The sequence below is a fragment of the Cebus imitator genome, unplaced genomic scaffold (genome assembly GCF_001604975.1).
Source record: "Cebus imitator isolate Cc_AM_T3 unplaced genomic scaffold, Cebus_imitator-1.0 Scaffold898, whole genome shotgun sequence".
NCBI lineage: Eukaryota > Metazoa > Chordata > Mammalia > Primates > Cebidae > Cebus > Cebus imitator.
The window spans coordinates 84117-95567 of record NW_016108213.1 but is presented as its reverse complement, the minus strand read 5'-3'; the positions used below and the strand labels follow the sequence as shown (position 1 = coordinate 95567).

The 11451-nt window shown below is 35.4% G+C and overlaps 1 protein-coding gene across 1 annotated transcript; it reads left to right on the top strand.

Annotated features, from left to right (window-relative positions):
• The first annotated feature begins 4048 nt into the window (after nt 1-4048).
• On the top strand, nt 4049-6947 carry LOC108298166 (zinc finger protein 736-like). Its single transcript, XM_017520904.1, has 3 exons — nt 4049-4266; nt 6251-6377; nt 6834-6947. Exons 1-3 carry the CDS (start codon nt 4231-4233, stop codon nt 6935-6937), a joined length of 267 nt encoding a protein of 88 aa, XP_017376393.1. The 5' UTR covers nt 4049-4230; the 3' UTR covers nt 6938-6947.
• Nucleotides 6948-11451: the final 4504 nt, after the last annotated feature.

The following is an 11451-nucleotide window of genomic DNA, read 5'->3' as shown; positions in this document are numbered from 1 at the left end:
AATAATTAATTATTTTTTTAATTTTTTTGAGCCTTGCTCTGATCCCTATGCTAGAGTGCAGTGCACAATTAAGGCTTACTGCAGCCTCCACCTTCTGGGCTCAAGAGGTACTCCTGCCTCTGCTTCCTATGTAGCTGGGCTCAGGCATTTACTGCCACACTTGGCTAATATTTTATTATTTTTTTGTAGAGATGAGGTCTCACTATATTGCCCATGGTAATCTGGAACTCCTAGGCTCAAGTGATCCTCCCATCTCAGCCTCCCTAAGTGCTGGGATTACAGACATGAACCACTGCTCTCAGTGTCACTACTGCATGTTAAGTATTCTGAGAATTCCTGTGGAAAAGAAATTTGACTTAACTTTGCTTAACATAGTTCCCCATAACCATTTTTTTTGAGATGAAGTCTCGCTCTGTCACCCATGCTGGAGTGTAGTGGTGCGATCTTGGCTCACTGTCTACCTCCCGGGTTCAAGCAATTCTCTGCCTCAGCCTCCCGAGTAGCTGGGGCTACAGGCACCCACCACCGTGCTCCGCTAATTTCTTTTTTTATTTTTAGTAGAGACTGTGTCTTACCATTTTGGTCAGGCTCATCTTAAGCTTCTGACCTTGTGATCTACCCGCCTTAGCCTCCCAAAGTGCCGAGATTACAGACATGAGTCAATGTGCCTGGACAACCATTTTCTTTTCTTGTTTCTTTTTTTAAAAGTATCTATGTATTAATTATTTTCTTTCCTCAGACCTTGCAGGAATTAAATTCCCCCGTCCTCAACACCCCAGTATGATCCTCTACACTCTACAAGGGCTTCTGAGGACAGCAGGCTAAGAGAGGCTGATTTTAGCACTTAACATTTTGAAGACATTTTAAACACTCTAACTGTATTTATTTATAGCTTTAAAACTATTCATGTTTCTAGTCCAGTTAATTAATTTTAAAAAATGGTGATTCATCAAGTCCCCTGAACCTATGGCGTGGGGGGTTCTGGGTTCAAAGTGGAGGCACCTGATGGTCAAGTTCAGGTTCTTTGTCCCGTGTGGGGACTGGAGTCCATGTCAGTCTGCTGGAGGTAAGCAGGGGATGCTCTGTTTAGCAAGGCTGAGGGGATAGTGGTGAACCGCAGATATAAATTTTTAGCCAACTGTGTTTATTGCAGATTGCTTTTTAAAAAAATTCAACACATAGCTTGGTTCAATGGCTCACACTTGTAATCCTAGCTACTCAGGAAGCCGAAGCAGGAGGACATAAATTTGAGACCAGCCTGGGTAACATAGCAAGATCCCATCCCTTAAAAAGATAATAAAAACTTAGCTGGGCATGGTGGTGCACACCTGTGGTCCCAGCTACTTAGCAGGCTGAATCAGGAGGATGACTTGAGCCCAGAGTTTGAGGCTACAGTGAACCATGATGTCGCCACTGCATGGGCTTCGGTGACACGGTGAGATTCCATTTTTAGAAGGAACAAACAAAAATTTCAGCACATTTGTTTCCTCACTTGTCACCTTAAGCATGTAATTTTGTTGCTTTATACAATCTAACCTTTCCTAAATATTGTGAACTCATGATATTTGAAAAATACCTGCATCTGAAATTTTACAGAGTTCCAGATGCAATGAGCTAAGTGCACTTTATTCTATTCATTTAAACAGTGTCCCCAAGGTGAGTCCAGTTCAGCCCAACTCTCTTAGGGGCTTTTGTGCAGCCTTCATTGTTGAAGTGGGCCTCCTCTTTCCCTAAAGCCCACTGTTGGAGACAGCTCCCCCTGCCACAAGTGGCAATATGCTGCTGCTTACTACTCCTTTCTTTTCTTTGGACTTGCAGGGTTCCTGTGTTGCACTGAGATTGGTGGGCTGTGCATAGAGCAGCCACAAAGTTACCTTGAACAATTTGAATTTGAGCATGCCACTGCCTCAGTTTGTGAGTGTCCAAGTCCCTCAAGTTCTTTCTTCTAATAGCATATGTGTGTGTGTGCATGTCTGTGTATATCTCCATGTTTTCTCTAGTCCTCCCTTTTTATTTCAGTGAAATTCACATAATGGAGAATTAATAATTTTAAAGTGAACTATTCAGTGGCATTTACTGCATCCATAATTTTGTGCAGTTATGACCTCTATTTCCAGAACATTTTCATTACCTCAAAATGAGACTCCATCTGCATTAAGTCACCACTCTTTGATTCCCCTTTCCCAGTCTCTGGCAACCACTAATTTTATTTCTGTCAACAGATTGCTTGTCTTGGACATTTCATATCAATGGAATCATATAACGTGGCCTTTTGTGTCTGGCTTCTTTCCCTCAGCATCGTGTTTTCAGGGTTCATCCATGTTGCAGCATGGATCAGTCCTTCTGAATCATATTCATTCATGTGGCTGAATCATGTTCCATTCTGGGGATAGAAGACTTCTTTATCTATTTATCTACCTATGAATGTGTGTGTTCTGTCCACTGTTTTGACTGTTGTAAATAGTATGTGCTATGAGTATTCATTTTAACACCTATTTTTAATTCTTTTAGTAAAAATCACCAGTTTTTAACTTAATACCTAGCAGTGGAATTGCTGGATCATGTAGTAATTCAGATTAACTTTTTGAGTGTTATTTTTTGGCAAGCACTTTGAAATGTGTATTCTTTTCATCAAACCCACCCTCCTATGATTTAATTCTAACCCAGCCACAAAGAATGTTTCTCTTTCTTCTCAGGATGGCACCAGCAATCCTCTGATGGTGACGCCACCCTCGGCAGAGGCCCGCTGGACTGTGAGGGCAAGTGAACAGGACAGCTTCTTGGCTGTCTTCCAGATAGAATTGTACTAGCAGTTCTTCAAGAATTGTTCTGGAATTCTTCTAGTTTGACATTGTTCTGAGCACTTTATAGAATGATTGCATCCCCTCTTCTGTCTCAGTGTGAGTGGCCATAGAATGTGGATGAAACACCTCTTCAAATGAATATTTTTTTTCTGTTCTTTTTTCTCACCTTCCTGTGTCTGAATTATATTTCATTACGGGGATACATCACTTCTTTATTCATCTACAAATGAACATGTAGGTTCTGTCCACCCTTTGACTGTTGTGAATAGTATGTGCTATTTTTTTTTTTTAAATCTCATAACAAGTCTATGTACCTTGTTTTTCACAAGGTCTATGGTTTAACTTTCATATATGTATATGTTCGTGTGTATATATATGTGTATATGTATGTGTATATATACACATATATACATATACACACGAACATATACATATAATTGCACTTTAGGTTATGGGGTACATGTGCAGAATATGCAGGATTGTTGCATAGGTACATACGTGGCAATGTGGTTTGCCGCCTCCATACCCATCACCTATATCTGTCATTTCTCCCCATGTTATTCCTCCCAAACTCACTGCTGCCTGCAGTCCCTCCCCAGTCCCCCCCGCCGCACAGACCCCAGTGTGTGATACGCCCCCCCGTGTCTATGTGTTCTCATTGTTTAACGCCTGCCTATAACAGAGAACATGCCCTGTTTGATTTTCTGTTCTTGTGTCAGTTTGCTGAGAATGATGGTTTCCAGATTTATCCAAGTCCCTAAAAAGGACACACACTCATCATTTTTTATGGCTGCATAGTATTCCATGGTGTGTATGTGCCACATTTTCCTTGTCCATTCTATCATCAGTGGGCATTTGGGTTGGTTCTAGGTCTTTGCTATTGTAAATAGTGCCACAACGAACATACATGTGCCTGTGTCTTTTTTTTTTTTTTTGAGGCGGAGTTTCACTCTTGTTACCCAGGCTGGAGTGCAATGGCACGATCTCAGCTCACCGCAACCTCCGCCTCCTGGGTTCAGGCAATTCTCCTGCCTCAGCCTCCCGAGTAGCTGGGATTACAGGCACACGCCACCATGCCCAGCTAATGTTTTGTATTTTTAGTAGAGACGGGGTTTCACCATGTTGACCAGGATGGTCTTGATCTCTTGACCTCATGATCCACCCGCCTCGGCCTCCCAAAGTGCTGGGATTACAGGCTTGAGCCACTGTGCCCGGCCCCTTTTTTTTTCCTTACAATAGGCAAGGGACTCTGAGAAATACTTATTTCTGATATGTCAGAGCTTTATCTTTTTTCTCTGCATCCAGCATGTAATAAGCCAAGAAAAGTCATCACCATGAATTTATGATGTGCAACATTACAAATGTTCCTTTTGAGGCTTTTGAACATGGGAAGTTGTGAATGCCCAGGATTCCTGTTAGAGATTAGATGAGGTCCTTGGATATCAGTGAGGAGAAAGGCAATGTACTGTTAGCTTTCATTAACTCTATGCCAAGCAGATTATAAAAATGCACATTTAATGAGAATGGCCTTTATAGCCCAGGAAAACTCAGAAAGTGCTGAATAAAAAATAGATGCTAGGCGTGGTGGCTGACACCTGTAATCCAGCAATTTGGGAGGCTGAGGTGGGGGAATCACCTGTGGTCAGGAGTTCAAAACCAGCCTGGCCAACATGGTGAAACCCCATCTCCACAAAAATACCAAAATTTTCCAGGCATGATGGTGGGTGTCTATAATCCAAGCCATTGAGGAGGCTGAGGTGGGAGAATCGCTTGAGCCTGGTAGGCAGAGGTTACAGTGAGCCAACATGCCATTGCACTGCAGCCTGGGTGACAGAGTAAAACTACATCTAAAAAAATAATTAGAAGAGGCTGCCTTTCTAGGATGCTAAACCTAAACTTATTTATAGACACCATTAGAGATAACAGAACATGGGAAATAGTTGTAGCTTAAACTTTGCTTAAAACTGATGTTTCTTTATGACTAGATTAAGATTAAGTTGACTCTTTTTTGAGTTAGTAATATCATAGTAGTGTTTCATCATCCTGTGCACATCACCATCTGAAATAAATTTATTTTATTATAGTTGATGTGAATTGTATTTACTTGGTAAATATGTTCTTCAGATTTTTTTCTACTCTAGAGTTATCTATTTTAATTTTTATTATTAATAGGTACTTAGGGGAGATTTATTAACTGATGTGCAAAAAACCAAAAAGATTAAACCAAATTTAATCTGATAGTCCTTTTTTCTTAGATTCTTTTGGCATGTAATGTGCTATAAATAATGAAGACTCCCATCTTCATTTACTGGTCAAATAAATTGAAAACCTAGGCTGTGCCACTTACTATATTTTTGACAAAATATTATTCTTGGGCCAGAAGCAATGACACCACTGGCAAACTTGTTAGAAATTCAAAAACTCAAGCTTTATTCTAAGTCTCCAGAGTCAACATCTACATTTTAACAAGAGCTCCTGTTTGTTGTTGCACACAATAATATTTGAGAAATGTGTTTCTATTTTACTATGAAGTTTTAATTTACTAACTATAGACAGCTTATTTTGTATTATATAAATATAGCTTTCAGAAGTGCGTGTCTGTGTTGGTGTCCTTCATTTTATAATGTATGATCAAGAAAAGTATTGTATATACACTAGTTTTGTGGATCCTATGCCGTTTTGTTTTATCAGAGTTAAAGAATACACTAGAGAGTATTTTTGTGCTAGAAAGTATTTTATTGTGCCTGGTGCAGTGACTCATGCTTGTAATCCCAGCACTTTGGGAGGCCAAGGTGTGTGGATCACCTGAGGTGAGAAGTTTGAGTCCAGACTGACCAACATAGTAAAACCCTGTCCCTACTAAAAGTACAAAGTTAGCTGAGCATGGTGGTGCATGGCTGTAATTTCAGCTACTTGGGAGACTGAGGCAGGTTAATTACTTGAATCCAGGAGGCATTGGTTGCAATGAGCAGAGATCATGCATTGCACTCCAGCATTGAAATTCTGTTTCAAATATATATATATATATATATATATGTATGTATATATAAATATATATATATATGTATGTATATATAAATATATATATATGTATGTATATATAAATATATACATATGTATGTATATATAATTGGATAATTACACTTATATAAGTCAGAAACACTTCTTTTTGCTCTCAATTTGCCTGATGTAAAATTTAGAATTCTTCCGATTACTACCTGCTAAATTACTTGAATCCAGGAGGCATTGGTTGCAATGAGCAGAGATCATACATTGCACTCCAGCATTGAAATTCTGTTTCAAATATATACATGTATATATATATATATATAATTGGATAATTACACTCATATAAGTCAGAAACACTTCTTTTTGCTCTCAATTTGCCTGATGTAAAATTTAGAATTCTTCCGATGACCACCTGCTAAATATGTTATGTTTTTCAGGAGATGTTGACATTCAGGGATGTGGCCAAAGGATTCTGTCCAGAAGAGTGGGAATGCCTTGATTCTTCTCTGCAACATTTGTATAGGGATGTGACGTTAGAGAACTACAGAAACCTGGTGTCCCTGGGTGAGAATAACTTCAATATACAATTCACATTCCACACTTAATAATTTATTTTGTTTTGTTTTCTGGGAATTTATGCTTTGCATGAATGAGTTTCAGATTCTTGCTTCAAAATAAAGCAAGAAAATGGGTATCTGTTTAGGTAGAAAAAATTTCAAGATGATTTATCTTAACAACAATCTTTTTTAATACCAGAAATGTAGTGGCATAAAATATTGTCACCTATACGTTAAAATCAAATTGTTACCACTAATTTTTTATTATTACTGAGTAGTAGAGCTAAGAACCCACAAATTCAAAATGCTATATAAATATTGTAAAATTCCCCTTAGGAAACAGTATATTGAGATTAATTTTCTAGAATCGTTTATAATGTTCTCTCTTCTCTACTGAGCACAGTACTAGATTGATAATTGGACTGTTCTAGCAAGAGTCATGTTCTGTTTTCTAATAAAACAGGTCTTGGTGACTCCAAGCCAGAATTAATTACCCATCTGGAGCAAGGAAAAGATCCTTGGAATGTGAAGAGACAGGAGACAGTAGTCAAACACTCAGGTAGGTAGGAGTGAATGAAGCAAATGACACAAATGAGAGTTCCTGGTGTCAAGGAGGGTGCCAGATTTTTAATTATAATTTAAGAGGCTCTCTGCCAATGGAAATAGTTTCTGATTAGCCTACATTTCTTTCTCTTGCTTTGACATAAGGACATCTTTTGTCTCATTCTCATTAACTTTTAATGTCCTCTTCAGTTATGGTTATTTTGATTGTTTTCTTAGTTTACATTGGTAATGAAAGTCTTAATAATAACTTAAAAGAATGTGTGATCTGAATGCTCTGTCATTGCTTTGAAAGAAATAGTAATATCTGTAATTTTGAGAAACCCTATGTTAAACAATTTTTAAGGTTTTTTTTGTATGATGCCTAAAATATAATAGATTTTTGATGATATTGGGAATTAGTTAAGAAATCCCAGGAACATCAAAAAGATGTATGTTCCTGCTTTATACTTTTCTATCCTACAGGGGTTTCAAATGGGATTTTATAGAAATTTGTAATAAGTAATTTTACAAAACACTAAGCATCTCCCTAAATATAAGAATGTCTAAAATTTTGTTACTTGAAAATGTTACTGTTTTTATATAAACTGATATTGATAAACTCTGTACGCCTAAATCCCTCAACTGTAATGTTTATCTACTTCATACATTTATCAAATAGACTGTCATTGAGGAGCTTAAAACATTGTTGAGTATATATTAAAAGCTCAATTTTAACTTTATTTTTAAATAATTTGTATTTTATAATTTTTCCTTATTTAATATAAGGCTTACTGGGCCTCTGTTTTTCAAATATACGTGTATATGTATATATACACACAATGCTCATATGTATACACCTGTGTATATATGTATGTGTTTTTAACATGGATATTTTCACAAATAATAACTGAATATTTTGATATTTATTGTATACAATTTATTGATTTTATATGTATGCATAATAGATGGTTAGTATAATAAAATTAATGAACAGATGTATCACCTTATATAGTTACCATTTGTGTAGTGAGAACAGTTAAGATCTGTCAGCAAATTTTCAGCATACAAAAGAGCATTATTAACTAAAGTCATCAAGCTGTAAATTAAGTCACCACAACTTGTTCTGTGACTAAAAATTTGTACTATTTGAATAGCATCGCTTATTTTCCCCACCTTTTGTTTCTTCAAGTGGGGTAAATTTTCTCCTTTTTTTCTTTTTTTTTTTTTAAATTTATTTATTTTACTTTAGGTGTATACTATGTCTGGCATTTCTCCCCATGTTATCCCTCCCCACCACCTTTTTTTCTTATGTCCTGAGATCCTTTGATGAAATTTGGAAAGCAATACATAGCCATCTAATCTAATATTAAAAGATTTACTTAAAGACTGATTATGGCAATAATCCATGCTATGGATATTTAGTGTTTCACAAACATGTTCTCAGTTGTGTCTTTTTACTTTTATATGTTATTTCTAAGTTAAAGAGATTTTTTCTCATTTTGTTTTAAGATTTTATAATCTTTTGCTTTTCTAGTTGACTTTGGCATTGTAATACTTTAGTATTGTGACAAGCATTGACCTTTCTTCTCAGCATTACTTTATCATTGTGTTGGTTGTGTACTAAACCTGGTTACCTTCTGCAGCGTAGAAAAATTCCAGGCATGCGAAAGAGGGGAAATAATAGCCATATACTTAGTATAAATGATTTAGCAGGTAACATATGTGAAAGCTTCAAAAGTAAAAGAGAAAAACTACAGTTTAAAATAGGGATTGGAATTTTGTGTTCCAAATGGGATTGATTCTTAAAAACCAGGTTTGTTTATTTTACTGTGGTGGAGAAAAATTTTGTGATGTATGCTTACTGTGCTCTTAAATTCTCTAAGTGCATGCATTTTCAAAAACCACTATGTTAGACAGTTTTAAAAGATCTGTTTTTGCATTACATTAGACATCTATGAGAGGAGTAGGTGAAACATTAAAATTTGGTTAAGAGATTCCAGAAGTACCAGGAACAAATGTCATATGTTCTCTGCTTTATAATTTCCAGTCAGGTGATCATAGAGAAAATGAGACTGAGAACTTTCATCAGAGCACAAAACATCTAGACAAATAACTTAATGGTTGAATATTTGATTTTACTTACCTCATACATTTCTGAAAAACACTAATATAGGTTACTTACAACACTGCTCAGCATATAGTAAATTCCCAATTATTACTATTTTTTTTAATAACTATTCTATCATTTTATCTTACTGTGAAGATTAGTAGGACTGTGTCCTACATTTTTTCTTTTTACTTTCTCATTCTCTGTGTGCCAACTTTGCCTGCAATTTCACAAGTTCTCAGGTAATGTACTTGAATGCATATGTTATATAAAAACTGAATTATATAATTAATATGCACCTCATATTCATTAAAAATTTTTATACATTTACTGAACATAAAAAGTTACTAGCATTTTTATTCGCTTTTCTCAAACTATGTGATTAAAATAATCATATACCTTTGTTTCTAATTGTTCATTTAGTGTATTAGTGTTTCATACATATTGTGCAGTATTTATAGTGTATATATTATTTAGAAATGTAATAGTTTGCTTTGCTTCCAGAGGTCAAATTATAACCTTTACATTTTGTGTAAAAATAGCAAAATAATAATGATGTAATAAAGAAGATTCTTCTGCACTTGTTTCTATACTTGTACTATTTCAGTTCTTGTTTCTTCATGTTTGTTAAAGTATGAATGATAATAATGCATTTTCTATAAAATGTTATGTTCTTTCATTGTACACTAATGATTCAAATTTCATGGCCTTCAATAGCAAAGACATGGAATCAACCTAGATGCCCAATAGGGCATCTTCTATTGGATGAAGAAAATATGATACCTATACACCCTGAAATACGACATCGCCATAAAAACAGGACATACTTAAATTCTTTGTAACAATGTTGATGTATATGGAGGTCATTATGCAAAGTAAATTAATGCAGAAACAGGAAACCAAAAGATGCATGTTCTTACTTGTGAGAGCCAAGTACTGGGTATATGTAAATATAAAGATGAAAACAATATACATGGGGGACCACTAGAGGAGGAAGGGAGAGAATAAAAGAGCTAAAAGACTACCTATTGTGTACTGTGATTACTACCTGTGTAGTACTAGTACCCCAAAGCTTAGCAGTCCATAGTATACCCATACGGCAAACCTATACATGTAACCTCTGAACCCAAAGTAAAAGTTGAAAACAAAACAAAACAAAACACGAAAATATGTTCTCTTTGTAAATGTGCAGTCATAGTTGAAAACTGTAGCTATCTAGAAGAAATCTTTTTTAGTAGGACATTATGCTTAGTCAATTGTTTTCATTAATTTTTTGTTGTTGTTAAATTGTGTTCTGCCATTTTACATTCCTTTGTCTGATTTTAGTACAGGCTATGTCACATTAATTAATTGTGTTTTTGTTTTTATTTACAAAGTAAAATTTTATATGTCAATATTTAATCCTGTATACATTAAGACAATGTTTGGACAAAAGTGAGATATGAATCTGCTATATATCTATTGCCAATTTAATTATTTTTGTGTTTGTTTGACTGTATAAATATTGTCCCTCTTTCATAACTTGAATAGCTGGGTTTGTTTTTTTGGTTGATTGTGAATGGTTGTTTTATTTTATTTATTTATTTTTTTTGAGACGGAGTTTCGCTCTTGTTACCCAGGCTGGAGTGCAATGATGCGATCTTGGCTCACCACAGCCTCTGTCTCCTGGGTTCAAGCAATTCTCCTGCCGCAGCCTCCCAAGCAGCTGGGAATACAGGCGTGTGCCACCATGCCCAGCTAATTTTCGTATTTTTAGTAGAGACGGGGTTTTACCATGTTGACCAGGATGGTCTCGATCTCTTGACCTCGTGATCCACTTGTCTCGGCCTCCCAAAGTGCTGGGATTATAGGCGTGAGCTACCGCGCCCGGCAGTTGTTTTATTTTTGATTCTAAAAAATGCATAACAAAATTTATAATCTTTAATTTTTCAATTATATAGTTAAGTATATTAGCAACATATCACTAGAACATATTAATTTTTATAAAATAAATATGCAATATACATGAATCCACTATTTATTCCTATTAACTTGCACTTTCCAAACATTCTGTTTTCTCTTTTTAAAGATGTAACTATTTTAGATACTCCCTGTAAGTATATTCCTACAGTATTTTAGTGCATGTGACCAGCTTATTAAATTTAACATAATGTCTTCAAATTTTGTCTTTATGGTAAATACTAGAAAATTTTCTGCTTTTTAAAAGTGGAGTAATACTTCATTTTCTTTGTATTTCAAATTATGTTTGTCCATTTATTTGATACAAGAAGTTTAAATTGTTTTCACCTATTGGCTTTTGTGGATAATGCTTCAATAAATTATGTGTGAATAACTCATTTAACCATATATGCAAGAGTTTATATCTGTGCGTCCTTCTATTTTACTGCTTTTGGTGTTCTGCCTTTATACCAGTACTAAAGTGTTTTGTTTA